We start from the raw sequence: 15744 nt of genomic DNA on the forward strand, positions 1-15744 counted from the left end.
ATGGTAAGAGTTGAAGAATATCTCATACATCATCTTCACACTCGCATTCATCCAGTGCGTCGATAACAATCACCATGCACACAGCGTGGCCCTGTTCCATCTCATGCAGTGACTGACGAACAAGCTTTTCGAACTGTGCTCTGAGTGCTTTGTTTGAAAATATAGGGGTCGGCCTCAATTGCTTTTTGGATATAAGGGGTCAATACAGGTAGGCTGGTTACTAATTGCTCAGCGAGTGTTGGGAAAAGTTTCCTAGTGCTCCCTCGGTCTGCTTCACCCAGTTTAAAGAAACTTGCACCAAGTGAACCTTTCTTTTTTAAGATGCTTTTCAACTGTTCGTGAGATCGTTGACTTTCCGGTCCCTGCTATGTCATTCAGCCAGAATATGCATTTTCCGTTCGGTGATTCCACCCAGTGGTCGATTTCCTGAAGCAGCTCTTTACGAGTTCCTTGGAGGCATTCGTCATGCTGAATCCCATAAGAATCAAATGCTGCACCTTTTGTGATCTGCAATTTATCCAGATCAATTTTTCGGTCGATAAGGCCAGTGATCCTCCTGAGTGAAAATTAGCTATCTGTACGTGTGCATGTAAGAGGAGGACCTGGGGTCGAACTGATTCCTTTTGTCACAGGATTCATATACGGGTTGCCCTGGCTCATTCACATATCTTGACCTTTTTGTGGATGCGGTACAGGTACTTTACGTGGTCATCCGTAGAATGCATGGCCATCCCTGGTCAAGGCAACCTCGAGAAAATTGCTTGTGACTGTCCCTGGGGCACTGGGTATTTTCTTCGAAATATGTGATTGTCCCTGGGAAGTTGAATTCCCCGAGACAAGGGATGGAAAACGTGGATATTAGAACAAAATCATGGTCATCTGCAAACTCCCTAGGAAATTTTAATTTTTGAAGGATCGCACGCCCTGGGCCAAATTTTGCCCCAAGACTGAAATTCTGCCCTGGGATTCACTTATTTTAGTTGATATATGAGGCATTCCCGAGGATAGAATCCCGAGGATAATAATGCCCCAGGAAAATTAATTATTGTGCAAAAAATGTCGCGTGCCCTGAGTGAATAGAATGCCCCAAGAAAGCTGACCACTCTGCAAAAAGTATAACATGCCCTCAGCCAATGGAATGCCCGTAAACGGCATGGCTAACCTAGTTTCCCCAGGAATTGCACGCAAGTGCTGGCAGTTGGTTTCCCTTCTCCAGGCCATTCTCAGATTCATATAGCAGGCTTTCAAGGGCTCCTGCTGCCAGAATTCCATTGCTGGCAAACAACCCCGACATGGCCCATATCTTCATTGTCCAGATCCTTCTTGACACAGTAGATGGCTGAAGTAGAGCAGATCATTCATCATATCTTTGGAGAGTGTCAACAGTTCAGGTTGGGTCAACTGTAATGTAGCTTGCTTCATTGCCTCAGAACTTGAGGGAATCTTGAAGCCCTTATATGACTCTTCACCAACTTTTATACATTCTCTGCATGTTTATTTGTTCAAACTGTGAACAGATCTGACGTTCATTGCTGTAAATGGCTGGCCTGGAGAGATCCAGCAACAGTTTGAGTTAGAGGTTGTATGTGAGAGTGGTTCTGTCAGAAGCGCTGGGCACAGTTAGTATCCAATAAATAAAGGTTTTTGGTACCTTTGTGTCGATCCCGTCTTGGCATCGAACTTTAGCAACTTTAGCAACTGTGTGCTCACATCTCTAAGTAGTAGCAATATGCAGGTGCATTATCATACAAGTTAACAGGATCGAAATCGTCATCAACGGGAGACACGCGAGTAGAGAATGAGAGGCCGCCGAATTGCATCCACGTTGCACATGAATCATGCATGTTGGGAGTGCTTAAGTTTTAAAGCGAATACCAGAAACAGCAGACGCTATAGAGATAGCCGCAATGATAGTTATAGGGTGAAGACATATTAGGTAATTAAATAGCAGCAATAGGGAAAACAATAATGGTACAAAATAAATTGAAAAGGCTTTCAAGGTATGCTTCATTTGGTAATTTATGTATTTACACACGTTTCATTATTTATAGCTAACATCTCGGTTTTATTTGTGCCTATCTTTCAGTGCTGAAATCACATCAAAATACTTCGCCTGTAAACACGGCAAAGGTGATACTTAGAAACGGCTGGAAAATAAAGTATGATAAGTTGACTTCCACCACATTTAGTATTTAAAGAATAGGACTTACTTGGGCTCCCAGATCATTGGATAAATAAATGGCTCATACTCACAATCGCGATGAAATTTAAGACGAAGGTTAAACAGGAAGGTGGGAGAAAATAGGCCGTCCAGTCCATCTCTTGAGCCTTAGAAACAAACAGACCCGAGGTTGGGTTGCTTTTTTGCTCCCAATGCAGTAATTGCTCAGAACTTGGCATTGCTGAAAAGAAAATGTGATCCCATGTTCACCTGCAACTCCCAAGTGATTCAATCTCATCTCCGTTTAGTCCATTGAATCACTGCATCAATGTCAACTAAAGACTAGAGCCAACCGGGAAAGAACAGATCATAAGCCCTATGGTTGTCAAGGCTCTTAGGGCAAATCCGGGATAATCCAAAGTTAGCAAGCTGCTGCCTTGAGAGCAGATATCATCTCGCCTTTCCGCGGGTGTATTGAAGCCAGTCTATGAATTCCACTTCGATCTCCTTATAGTTTCTATTGCAAGGTTATGTGGCAAAAGCCGGCTTCCTGGCAATTTCCCCACCACCAAAAAGCGCACACGCAATAGCGGCGCCTTCACACATCATGTATTTAACTCAAGAATCCTATTATGCAGGAGGGAAGGCCAAGATCTGCTGCGGTGGGCATGGGTTGGGTAGCATTAGACCCTGGGCATGTACCCCAAGCTAATATCGAATGCTGAGACGGCCTTGCAAACTGTCAATCGTGAGAAAATGACAAGCTGAGAAGTAAAAATCAGCCACCAAATGCTATATAATGTCCTTCGCACATCTCGGGCTGCGGCACTTGTGTCGAGTGGACCTATTAGCTCTTTGGCTTGGATTCCGAGAGAAAAAGCAGTCTTAGGTATTGGAGAGGGAGTCTTTCACGGACGATCACACCCTACCTCCGGACACACAGGTAGTCATAAAGAGTCCGAGGTTAACGTGTTGCTTAAAATTAGAGTTATTTGAAAAGTTTAGCGGAACAACCTAGAGTGTAAATCCCAATAGGGTTTGCAAAATATGCTAACATTATTCAGACGAAATGCCTGCAGGCGCGGTTGAATTCAATTCCCCTGCATGCATTGGCCAATGAATGATGAGCGTCTATTTTCCAACCTCACTTAAAAGATCAATACCTGACGCGGGGGAAACCAAATTCGAAAAGGAAAAGGAGCGCGACTCTAAAACAACACTTTGTTTCTCCGAAATCAGCATCAAGTAATTATGATAGAATAAGTATTCCCATATGCAGTAAACAAAAGGTAGCTCCCCGATAATGGTCCTGTTAGTTCAGCAGTCCTCAACTCTCATAAGGCATAGCGATGAGATCGAGCCGTAAATCACAAATGTTAAAGGGATAAATCGTCACGTCCTCTTTTCGCAAAAGGGAGCTTACAACGTGAAACTCACAGCCTGCGGCATTTATGGAGTGACAGTCGTGAAATTCAGTTTTCGTAACTCAGTATTCTACCTGAATTCGCATACTTTGTTACCCAAGAAGTATTCGGTCTCTCCGACTTGGCCCAGAGACCTCGCCGGATCTAACAAGACGCTAGGATTAGTACCATGTGTGTGCTTACCTCATACTGTCGAGGTCTAATTGGATATCATTATGACAGGTATCGCAGAAACTGGTCGATTTCCGTAGCTTCATCCAGCATGCGTTCGACACCGGCTCATTGGGAATGCAAGGATAAAAACATCCAGTGTGGGGAAGAAGACCATAGCACAAACCCATCAAACCTTGTTCATCAGCCAGGAAACATATGCCCTGTTTCTTCACGTTAGTTTGGCTCAACGACTGAAGCCCAACTTATGCAAAATCTGATGCAACGTGTTCATCGCGCCTAAGGAATAAGGAAAAGTTATTGCCTTTCGCCAAGGCAACAAAATACGGCGTGGTGTTAGCTTAAAAACCGAAGATATATGGTCATAGCAAGAGTTCACTGTCCACCGAAGGGCCCGTGCGTGGACACTGAGATTTCCGTGGGATACTAAATTTGACAGGAGTGGGATTGCGCGCTGTGCTGTGCGTGCTACCTAGGTAACAAGGGTGAGTCATGTGGATAGGCTGAGAAGATCCTTGGTGAAAATACATCTCCGTCCATGTAGGTAAGCAGTATCCTGGACGAATACGAGCACACCAGCCGCAACGGAATGAACCAAAGATCCGGAGGCTTGGACAAAGAGTTGCCTCGCTATTCCTCAGTGCCCTTCAGTGGCGATGGGTCAAGTGAAATGACACCGTAGGCGATACTACGGGGAGGGTGTGGGTGTAGTTTTCAAGATAAATTAATACGAAAGCAATGCAGGTCGGCACGAAAATGCACCAGCAAGCTAAAATCGCAGGCAGTGGGAAAGGTGAATATCGTCATCCAGAGAACTCGGAGGTGTATGTTGTCAACGACAAGGAGAGCTGATGAAACGTGGAGAATATCGCTCAACAAGAATCTCGGGGTTTGCGTGCCGGAATAAGTATTTGTCCGGAAAATCAGGGACCATTTGATCGTCGCTAGCTTAAATTTTTTGGGCTCCCGTGTTTTGGACGGTGAGAGGCAGTATGCACCACCAGCGCCATCCGTCTCCCTCAAACATCTCCCCACCGCAGGCCAGGAATTTCTCTGCTACGTAAAAGCCGTTAAGTCGACCTCAGCCATCGAACCGCAGTCTCCTAACCGCGCATTCTAATCATTAGTCCTGGAGACACCACTGCCTACCACAACGACTGTCCCATTATGACTCCTCAAATTCCTATGCCAGAAATGGCAGCGTATCATCGATATTCCTCTTGGACAATTCTGGTGGTTGCTCTGGTGGTTTGGAAGGTAGGGCCAAACCTTTCCGTGTGAAGCCGTTTGCAGGGACTCTTAAGAGCCAGGGTGGCTCCAGGATTCTGCAACTGACAGCTATATGGCCCCTATATCCATGATATAGGCTTCAGCTGTGCAGATAACTTTCCTTACAACAGCATGTGACAATATATGTTCATGGATTCCAAAAACAATGCTTTTACAAGGGTGAAGAGCTAGTTCGATCTGGGGAATGCCAACTGGGATATTTTGGCAGGATACGCATAACTCCGCCCACAAATGTTCCATTTCAATGACAATATGACAAATTTGACTCCCGGGTTGACGCTAGCTGTTTTATATTTTTCTACCTCTCGCTTCTGAGCCCCTCATTTCTTTATTTCTTGTTTTTTTAACGAAGAGAACCCCATCTCGAATCCTTTCGGAACCCTGTCCGTTAGGGATACTTCCTCATCGGCACGGAAATAATACTTGGTTGAGGATGGTTTGGTTTGGGCTGCATGCAGAAATTGAGAAGCGATGGACTCTGTATAATTGTCAGTGTTGTTGACACTCCTTTCTTTACACCCCAGCCATCTCGATCTACGTCTCTAGCACATAAAGCCACCTGTTTCCTCTCATCTTTCGGCTTTCCTGGTTCTTGAAAGGAAAACACAATTCTCAAAACATTGCAGCACAACTTTGGCTTCCTCATTTATATTATCCCCCCATTTGTACCTTGGCGAATACGATGAAAGCTATAATCATTCTTACCTTTGTGGTGCAGGTTCTCACGGCTGTTGTTAGCCGCGATCCAGGGGCTGGTGATGATGCCAGCCCTCGGTCGTTCCCGCTGCCCCCTCTACCCCCTGCCACAGCGGAGGGGCCCGACCCCGACAAAGTGCAAATCATTGGCGTGACACATGGCGGAACGGGATGCCCCTCAAATTCAGTCAGGCATATCCTCTCGGATGACAGGACCGTTATGACTCTCATTTTCGACAAATATGTTGCGTCGATTGGCCCCGATGTTCCGATCACCGAGAGCCGCAAGAACTGCCAGTTGAACATCAATCTGCGGTATCCCGGTGGCTTCCAATACTCAATATTCTCAGCCGACTATCGTGGGTATGCAAACCTAGATAGGGGTGTTAAGGGTGTTCAAAAGAGTACCTACTATTTCTCTGGTCAGACACGACAGGTATGATATGTTACCATGCACCGCTCTCTTCTTGTGTCAAGAGACTCTCCCTAAACCTGTTCCTTATAGGCTTCCACCATGACCGAATGGAACGGTCCAATTGAAAAAGACTATCTTCTCCATGACGAAACAGACCATGCCTCCACTGTCTGGTCCCCATGTGGTGCCAATGGAGCCCTCAATGTCAATTCCCAGATTCGCCTAACCAGCAATAATCGCAACGCTCGTGGTGTATTGACCACAGACTCTATCGACGCGAGTTTCAGACAGATTGTCCATTTCAGGTGGCAGAAGTGCAACAACTAGTAGCTTGTAGCTTGGATGCTTGCGCCTCTGCTGCTATTCTATCGCGCCACTATATCAGGTAGAGATCGTTGTGATGAAGTGTGTATGGGGTTAGTCAATACTGTATTGAGACTCTCGTTTTTATCTCTCTATCATGTAATTTTGTGGATGGAAACGAAACCAATTTGAAGTGGGATATATAATCAGATCATCTAGTCATAAGCGTATCGATCTAGTATTATGCCATTATCTGAATGGCCACAATGGAATATGATGTTTGCGGTCAATGATTTTTCCTCCTTTCATACCAATTTGCAGATTGACCTATACATGTACGGGGTATTTGATTTGCATTGAAACTATCAGGTTTCTCAGGTTCAAATAATACTACCCACCCTTGGTCCAGCACCATTCATTAAACAGAACTGAAAGTTTCAATGGAGAATCCCTCCAGTTGAGTTCCACGTCAGGATTTTACTTGTTCATATTTAAAGCCTTATTACCCTTGCCCACATAGTTTGAAAGCCATGGACATTCTCGTGGGCCCGAAGCGTGGATGGGATCGGTTATGTAGCTCTCCCTTGTCTACATTTTCATTGTTTCCTCCCCTTTCCTTGCCTTCTTGTTTTGAAATAGAGACGATAACATAAGAAGTGATGTCGTCAGTCAAAGTTTATATTCGTGTGACTACTTAAATCACTGCAAGTCATACAAGTATTCAACATGACGTTAAAAAACTATTCCCCATAAACTACGCAGCAAACAATTCAGCCGAATCATGAAAAAAAAAACCACACAAAGGTGTGTAATAAAGAATTTTGCGGTTTATTCTCGTTTTTCTTTTCGCTATATGCATTACCGAATCGATTAAGTCGTAGCAAACCATGCACATAGCTGGTGCCGGTGCGGTGATGGGATAAAAATTTTCTTTTCCTTCTGTCCTAGGATGGAATGGTTCCACAACGCCGGCTACGCCAGGTGAGGCCAGAGACCAAAGGAAAAAGCACATTCCAACACCGACATCGACACCGACACCATCGTACATCCCATATCCGTAACCATCGCCACTGCCACTGCCAATTGGCCCATTTAACGGTATCTCCAGTAGCTTTGAGTATTGAGGCGTTTCCAAGTTTTCCGTCTGCCAGCACTGGTCTTGTTGTAACTGTGGCCCCGTCCAAGACCACGGGACTTCTTGCCAGCTGCGGTCAAGCCGCGGGATTCGCGGTGCTATCGGAGGAAGACAAAGTTAGGATTTATTTTTTTTTTTTTACCGGAATGGTTCTTTCGAGTCCATGTATAAATGGACAAAAAAAAAAGACGTACCTTGTGCACTGGCTTGACGATCCAGTTGATACGAGGATCGCGGCGGATGGCCTTGTGCTGGGGATCGACGAGGATGACCTCAAAGTACTTATAAGTGGAGTCTTCGTTGATCCAGTAGGAGTTGAGGACGCGCAAGTTGGCGCAGCGTCTCCCAACACGCTCTTCGGCAGTGCATCTCAGCGAACGTTGGTATTTGAGTTGGTTAACACCATGGTTGGTGGGTTTGCCTGTTTGCATTTAGAAACGCCGGTGTTAGATGTGTTCATCTTTTCGATTGTGTCATTCATTATTGAACTTCAAGATGAGATGAAGCACATACCGTAGGTGGCACCCTTGGGGGCTTGCCGCTTTCGACCTCCACGTCGGACACGGACACGGTAGATAACGTAGCCCTGCTTGGCCTTGTAACCGAGACGACGGGCCTTATCAGGGCGCGAGGGGCGGGAGGCACGATGGATAACGTTAAGTTGACGAAGCTATATTAATGCACTCTCAGCAAGGTTCAACGAGTGTATAGCAAGACACAAAAAAACATATTTTTTGTGTCACAGTGATGAACAATCTCTCGCCAGAGGATGGAGTGGCGATTGGGTTGGACGCATTCCAATTCCAATTCCAGGTGATGTTTTTCTTTCTTCTATTCCCCAGCGAGGTTCTCATCTTGGACATTCGAGGGGTCTCACCTCCCAGCATCGGACACGCAAGAGGAAGCGGATCACATCGGATTGCTTCTTCTTTTGAAGCTCCTCCACGTATTTAAGAGCACCCATCTGTGCGAGACAATTGTAAGCTTTTCGGATACTAAGGTAGATCGCTCAACGCCGAATAGAAGAAGTATCTCAGCATCTAAGGAAACATAAGGATCAGAAATCACATACCTTGTCGTCGTGGGATCGTTGCTGGTGGTTGTCGTGGTCGTTGTCGCTTCTTCACACAGCAAGCGCTGTCTTGATCAAACTATCCACAGCCAGCAAATGTGTGAAGCGCTAACACACTTAAGCGAGCCGAAACGAACTTCTTGGCATTGTCACGTGTAATTGCATTATTAGTCATCATGTTCGTATTCTTGGCATCAATCTGGTATGCTAACAGAGGAACATTCCTTCAATACTACTAACTATACTCCGTAGTATAGCTCATGTTTCCGTATCACAAACAAATAAAACTATATAATAACCTCATTATACCTTTTCCCCTTCTGGCTACAGAGATTCCCATTTTCCCATCATTTTCTCTCAACAGGCAAAGCCTTGGCAAGTGTCTTCATCCCTTTCACCATCTGGAATGCCGTTTTACCCCAGCCATATGGTTCTTTCGTTGGGAATGGATCCTTTTCCTTCCCAATCTTCAGCATGGCCTGAAGATGCTCATCTTTCTCAAAAACTTTCGCCCTAGCCCTTCTTCCCCTTTTTCTCCCCTTGGATGGTGCAGATTCCCCCTTATCGCCTCTTTTTTGAGCATCATCCTTACAAGCCAAAAGCTTGTTAATTTCAGCCTGAGATGCTTCCGCACCAATCCCAATCACCCGGCGAGTCTCTGCGCAATCTTCTTCCCACATTTCTGCGGGGTCTGGCGGCACTTCAAGCTTGGAGATGTACGCTGCGAGATTGTCATATTCCTGAAGCAGTGATTTGGTACACTGAAGTAGGACTTGACATTTGTTGTACAACGGATGTCTGTCAGATGATACATCTTCAAGACAAAGTTTTTGAGTATCCGACAAACAGCCAGCCGCTGATCCTGATGTCTTTGTCCCAGTCGGAGCCAGAGCGGTGCCAATTAACAAGCTGAATCTGGAGCGGAACTCTTCAGCTTCGGATTCCCTTTAACCCGCAGACAACGGTTAGAATACAGCTAAGCATGAAACAGAAACTGCGACCCAAACGGTGTGAAGCAAACTATTCATAAAGGGAGGGAAACAGGAAACGGGAAACGGGAATGTGTAATGGGAAACATATAGGGATTCAAAACAAACCTTTCCCTCACTACCGCCTCCAGAAGCCCTTCAAGCCTCCTTTCCTCCTCATCAATGCATTTCTCTAACTCTTTGGCATAATTGTCCCTCTTCTCAGTCCTCTCCATTGCCTCCTGGAGGCCTCTCAAGGCCGCTCTATTGACCCAGTTAGCATTCTGGGCAAATCAAAGTGGGGTTTGCTAAACCCAAGAACCCCATAAAAGGTCTCCATGTATCGTATATTTGATGTCTCACCTGGTCAGCTCCGCTTCCCTGTCATCATCATCGTCGTCGTCGTCATCGTCATTGCCAAATTCATCGTCATCATCATCAACCTCGGTTACGCCTAGGTCCAAACCCCCATTCGTATCCTCGTCAGTGTGATCGGTATTATCACCAGCATAGCCCGAACTTTCTTCGCGTTCTCTCGAGGATGAGTGTGTTTTCGTCCCCCCTGGAGTCGCAGGCCCAACCCGTACCCTCTTATTCTTCCTCTGACTAGTCACAGCCCTTGCTGGAGCTGCCGGGGCTGCCGCTCTAAAAGTTAAGTGGTACACCCACAACGCATTGCTGATGACAAAAGCGATGGGATGGGTAGTAGGGAGAGTATGGACGGTTGCAGTTTTATCTCACCAGTTCTCTTTCTACCGCGAGGCATTTTTGTCCACGAGGTGGTTGGCTCTTTGGTCACTCTGGCGTTTCTTTTTGGCGCCTAGGATACATTTACGGTGTCTAGCGAGGTTCAATCAATCAGCTTCCCACAGGCCATATGATGGGGACGCGAGATGGAGATAGAGATCCGAAAGAGGATACACGCTATGACGTACAGATAACCTTTGGAAGGGGGTGTGAGATCATGTGATATTTGGGAATTCCGGACAGCATATTTTGAATAGCAGATACATATGGAGAATAAAACGAATGCCATTTGAAGAAATAAATGCATATATTCATCAATAAGCCTATACCTAATATCCCAGTTTCATTTCTATCGTTCTTAAAGCAACTCCTGATCTGCCTCCTCCCTGGACATGGGCATTCTTCCTTCAGTCAACTACATCAGTAGGACAAAAAATAAACAATATTCCTGTAACTGGAATAGAGAGGGGGGGGGGGGGAAAGGGAGAGGGAAGGGAGAGGAGAGGAATAAAAAAAAACTCCCAAGGAATCGAAAATGTAGTGGAAAAAATATTAAATTTTTATATGACCCTCTCAACTTGAGTTGCAGTAATAATAAAGAGGAAAAGAAAAGAATTGAGAAATTGAAACCGAAATCAACAATTGCAATATCCGTGCAAGATCTAATGAAGGGAGGTAGGAAGGAAGGAAGGAGGGTGATGTGACATATACAAAACGAAGCAGACACAGTTGAATTAACGATATATCCGAGTTCCCCAACACGCACCGATCCCCCAGTTTTCAAAACACGCACACGATCTGGGGAGGAAAATATATATATATATATATATATATATATATAAAGGCTAGCAATCTGCGTGAAATAAACATTAAAAAGAAGAAGGGATAAATAAAAAGAAATCAAACTCAAAACAGTTTCCCTCTCTTGTTTCTTTCACTCCACAATGCACCGGAGAGCTATGACAAACGGCACAGCAAACGATCATAATGCAACCTATTTTCACACGCAAAGGACATCGAACAAGCTCAGACGGGAAGGAGAAAGCAAAAAGGGAAATCAGGAAGAGAAGAGGCTACGGACAACCTGGTAGAAGTCCCACATCGGCTTGAAAACAAACCGTGGAGAAGGGGAGAGAATGGAAGAGTTAAGGGCGTGTAAAAGGCTCACGGGTCACGGAAGATATAACAGGGAAATCAATAGATATTACATGAAAAGTAAGTGATGACTTACATCCAGGCAAAGGATAGGTGGTGGACATAAGTTAACGGTGGTGTTCTGGTGGTTAGAACGATCAGAGTCATCAGAGGGGTACAATGGTTCCGTCCTTCAATCTGTCACGGATCTCACGCCGGGAGAGAGGGGGTGGGTTTGTATATAGCGGGCAAGGAAAAAGATAAAGGACAAGGAAGGAGAAAAAGGAGAAAGCAAAAGTAAACAAATTACATAAACGGGATAAGTAGTTAAAAGAAAGGAAAAAGTGGGAAATGAAAAATAAACGCACAAAAGTCCTCCCTAAATTCCCAATATTCTCCAATATCTACCCTTATATAATCTTAGGTTTTCCGCACCGATCTTCCATGTATTTTTCAGGATTTGAAACCCCGTCCGGATAATAATAACAACAACGACGAAGGGGAAATAGTAGCGCTGGCAATGAAAAGTAAAAATGGGAATCTTTTTTGTCTCTCCTTTGAAAAAGGGGAAGGGGAAGGAAAGGAAAATTAAAAAGAGAAACTATACGCAGGAAAGAAGATATTGCTGAGTGAACTGAAAAATAGAAACAAGTAAAAGAAGCATGCAACGAGTTTGAAAATGGGTCCAAAGATCCGGAGAGGGGGCGAAGAGTGGCTGGATAATCTGCTTCTAGATTGAAGTGCGCTTTTGGTCTCCTGATACCTGATACATTGAATATACTGCGTCTTTCTGCCCGCTCGTCGCAACGCTCGTGAAATACTTATTATATGGACCTTCGCCTTTCTTGTATACCATATGCTGGGCAAAATCGAAAGAAAAGGAAAAAGAAAAAAGAACAAAAGCTGTCAAATTATAAGCAAAAAGAGAAGTAAAAAAGGGGAAGCGGGTAGGAAAAAAAATGACGAAGACAATCACAAAAAGAGGCCTGCTCGCTCATAAATCCCAAGAAGCACGACGATGAAACTCCCCGCACTAAAATATATATGACGATTCTCGAGCAACCACTGCAAAACGAACGGAGGCGATCCACTATCCGTGGCCAGGGGGTAGTCTATTTTTAAGAAACGCAGGTTTCTTGAGAAAAAGTTTGTCTGAGGGGAGGCGGATGGGAGAGGTTTCAAACCGACATATGAAAAAAAAAAAAAAAAAAAAAAAGGAATAAGGAAAAAGCAAAAGAAAATTCATCATCATCCTTAAATCTCTTGATCAGTTTTTGGCGTAAAGAAATATCTAGTACGAATTGAATTCAAACGCAATAAAAACCAAATGCCCAGCTTTAGAACATAAGTGGAATCGACGAACCAAAAGAAAACATATAATAGTAGAAAAGAAAAAAAAAAAAGAAAGAAAGAAAGAAAGAAAGAAAGAGAAAAGTGTGAACTGAAGCGATCGGGGGTATTTTATTATCGCGATATAGCATGTGACATTTAACAACGAATGCAAGATAATATATGCCATATAGAAAAAGGTGTCCGGGTATAAACAAGCATATCAAGAACCGAGTGAAAGACCTTGGAAACGATTCATCCAGTCGCCCTGGGTGGGATGTGCTTGGCGGGCCACTGGCCCTAAACCAGCCGCGTTATGAAGGTCAGGTAAGTTCGGATCCCCAACCCCGTAGCTCGATGGCTGAAAGGAAGAAAATGGATCTGTTTGGGGTTGCACGCCTTGTGAAAAGCCAGGCATTGCCGCATCCGGTTGCCTGCCGCTCGCAAATGCCTGGTACGGGTCCACATACTGACTTCTAAGGTTTCCTGTGGTATCTCTCGCAGCAGCGTCTGCAAAACCTCGCATGGACGCAACTCCCTGACCGGCACTGGGGACAAAGGGCTTGAAGTCATGCGGTCGCCGTCGATCTGGGTGACCTTCTTGAGTGAACCCTATACTGCTAGGGGGCTGCAGTCCGGCCGTGGGTGTAACAAACGATGCTGGATTAATAGCCGACATCCAAATTCTGGTTTTGTAGATTTTAAATAGATCCGTGACGAGCGAGTTGAAATTGATATAAGTATCAGCGAAATAATAAAAAGTAAGCTTTTTCCAGTCCCTATATTAAACAGTGCCATTAGCCAACTGAATCTTCTTCTCATTACTGGCATTCTCCTCGAAAGCGTGCCTGAATTGAACCTACATTTGGAACTCTGCATCAAGGATTTCCATATTCAGCCGGTGCTCAGCTACCTTCTGCTGGCAAACACGCTTAGCTTTAGCTTCATTCCCTTCCTTTTCACGAAGGGTCTGGATTTCGTGGCTTTGGGCAAGCCTCTTGATCAGTTTGGGCTTAATATCTCCGCCTTGAGGTTCTTGCATTCCATGCTGGCCCTGTGGTCCCATACCACCCACCGCGCTGCCAGGGGCTCCGTTCATATTTGAAGAGACACTGTTTGGATTCACGGCATTTGGGACACCTGACTGGCTTTGGCGGGAGAATATCATAAGCCACTTGTAATGCTCCTCTGCATAGTGTTCTTTAAGCTCGCGCGCTCTTGCCCAGCTGACGTTTGCATGAGCAACCGTGCCAAGATCGGTACCCCGATCTGCTTCAACAATGACGAGATCACCAGTTTTGACCTGCAACCCAGTATTCTCTTGGATATAGAAGACGTCGGCCCTGCCGCACTTGAACGTGACAATAAAAAGCTGTTGGTTCTGGTGGACATGCGCCAGATTTGAGTGTTGACGGCCAAAGGCGTTGGGCATGACATATGCCTGGTGGAGCGACGTGGATATCCCAGAAGTAGGAATATTATCGGAGACACGGAGGGACTTGTCGTGTCCAGGGAAGTAAGAAGCTATATGTAATGGGGCTTGTAAACGTTGGTGTTCCGTTGCATGACATGAATAGTAACAGTGATCCGAAAGAAATTGAAAATACTCACGATTGTTATCTGCAGGGGAAGCACTAACTCCCCCATTGGCAAAATTGGTAAAGCCATCTTCTCGGTTACCCATCGAAGCAGCTGGGCCAATAACGGGCTGATGGGAATCAGCAGGCGAACCAAGAGATTGCTGTCTCATGGGGATATCGGCAAAAGAATGGCGGCGACTCTGAGGTCCTTCAGGCATGCCACCAAAGCCAAGCGAGGTTTGCCAGTGGGCCTTTTTAATATTTTCAAGCGTACGATTCTCCAAAGAATTAAAGTTCGGGAATGGCTTATCAAGATTAGTTGAATGTTCACTGAGCCTTCTCCGACCGTTGCTCCTGGTACTATTATAACCCGGATGAATCTCTCCCAGTTCATCCAAATCCTCGACTGCCAAATCGCCCTCCTCTGGAACACTTCCAGGAAGACGGTGCAGGTTATGACTCTGAGCAAGAGAGAATCCACTTGTTGCAGAAGCGGAAGACATAGCACGGTCACGGAATCGAGAATTATCGAGTTGTCCTGATGCGGCTTGCCGCAAAAGGGCGTTTTCCAACGAAAGCTGTTCTATCCGACGTGCCTGGTTCAAAGAAGACCAATTATATCCACCTTCAGCACCATTTACGTTGCCATCGTCTTCATCCTCACGAACACGCCCAAGAGTGGCCGCATCATGCCCAAGTTCTCCAAGCATGCTTGGCCTGGAAGAGCGACGCTGTATTGAAGATAATGGCGCAACCGTACCTCTGCGTGTGGTTGGAGTAGCAATCGCGCCGTTATTAAGTGGCAGAGTAGCTTGTTGTTCTGTATCTAAGCTGGCCAACAGAATACGACTGGGAGCGATATGTTCTTCCGGGTAGGATGGAGTGGGATCGAAAATGGAATATTGGAGTCCCCAGATATCTTTTTGGCTAGCGGGCTAAGGATATCATCACCGCTATTTATAGTTGATGAAGATGGCATCATAGTGGAGGTTGGTGACTGAAGAACTCCTGTCAACCTCGATGGGGGTTCTTTACGCGCATCTGAGTTCCATATTGCTGTTCCCCAGGGAAAAGGCCCAGTCCCGGTGGATCCCCAGCTAAGTGGGGCGTTAAGCCCAGGGCTAGTCGCACCTCCCCATGAAGTTTGATCGGCGACCGGAGTAGTAGGATTAGAATTTGCTGATGAAAAAGAGGAGCTTGTTGGCAGGGACGTCTTCCGAGCCAACGTGGTTGGGACATCGTTGATCCATGATATGCGCCGCATGGGTTTAACTACGGGGGCAGCTGGGAGTTGGTTTTGTTGGTGATCTTCATCCTCA

At 45.5% G+C, this 15744-nt stretch overlaps 6 protein-coding genes across 6 annotated transcripts; 2 read left to right on the top strand and 4 right to left on the bottom strand.

Annotated features, from left to right (window-relative positions):
- Positions 1 to 374: 374 nt before the first annotated feature.
- Positions 375 to 725, bottom strand: HCAG_03608 (predicted protein; the record flags this gene model as incomplete). Its single annotated transcript, XM_001541460.1, has 2 exons — positions 375 to 497; positions 675 to 725. The coding sequence occupies 2 exons, from the start codon at positions 723 to 725 to the stop codon at positions 375 to 377; spliced, it is 174 nt and encodes a 57-aa protein (XP_001541510.1).
- Positions 726 to 1335: 610 nt separating this feature from the next.
- HCAG_03609 (predicted protein) lies at positions 1336 to 2333 on the top strand (the record flags this gene model as incomplete). The annotated part of the gene is made up of 4 exons (XM_001541461.1): positions 1336 to 1391; positions 1736 to 1791; positions 2087 to 2159; positions 2288 to 2333. 4 exons carry the CDS (start codon positions 1336 to 1338, stop codon positions 2331 to 2333), a joined length of 231 nt encoding a protein of 76 aa, XP_001541511.1.
- Positions 2334 to 5728: 3395 nt separating this feature from the next.
- On the top strand, positions 5729 to 6484 carry HCAG_03610 (predicted protein; the record flags this gene model as incomplete). The annotated part of the gene is made up of 2 exons (XM_001541462.1): positions 5729 to 6178; positions 6248 to 6484. 2 exons carry the CDS (start codon positions 5729 to 5731, stop codon positions 6482 to 6484), a joined length of 687 nt encoding a protein of 228 aa, XP_001541512.1.
- A 1068-nt stretch (positions 6485 to 7552) lies between these two features.
- Positions 7553 to 8559, bottom strand: HCAG_03611 (60S ribosomal protein L15; the record flags this gene model as incomplete). The annotated part of the gene is made up of 4 exons (XM_001541463.1): positions 7553 to 7693; positions 7790 to 8016; positions 8109 to 8265; positions 8473 to 8559. The coding sequence occupies 4 exons, from the start codon at positions 8557 to 8559 to the stop codon at positions 7553 to 7555; spliced, it is 612 nt and encodes a 203-aa protein (XP_001541513.1).
- Positions 8560 to 9014: 455 nt separating this feature from the next.
- Positions 9015 to 10401, bottom strand: HCAG_03612 (predicted protein; the record flags this gene model as incomplete). The annotated part of the gene is made up of 4 exons (XM_001541464.1): positions 9015 to 9612; positions 9765 to 9899; positions 9999 to 10263; positions 10377 to 10401. 4 exons carry the CDS (start codon positions 10399 to 10401, stop codon positions 9015 to 9017), a joined length of 1023 nt encoding a protein of 340 aa, XP_001541514.1.
- Positions 10402 to 13068: 2667 nt separating this feature from the next.
- Positions 13069 to 15135, bottom strand: HCAG_03613 (conserved hypothetical protein; the record flags this gene model as incomplete). The annotated part of the gene is made up of 3 exons (XM_001541465.1): positions 13069 to 13624; positions 13709 to 14369; positions 14457 to 15135. The coding sequence occupies 3 exons, from the start codon at positions 15133 to 15135 to the stop codon at positions 13069 to 13071; spliced, it is 1896 nt and encodes a 631-aa protein (XP_001541515.1).
- Positions 15136 to 15744: the final 609 nt, after the last annotated feature.

The sequence above is a fragment of the Histoplasma capsulatum genome, genomic scaffold (genome assembly GCF_000149585.1).
Source record: "Histoplasma capsulatum NAm1 scaffold_3 genomic scaffold, whole genome shotgun sequence".
Lineage (NCBI taxonomy): Eukaryota > Fungi > Ascomycota > Eurotiomycetes > Onygenales > Ajellomycetaceae > Histoplasma > Histoplasma mississippiense.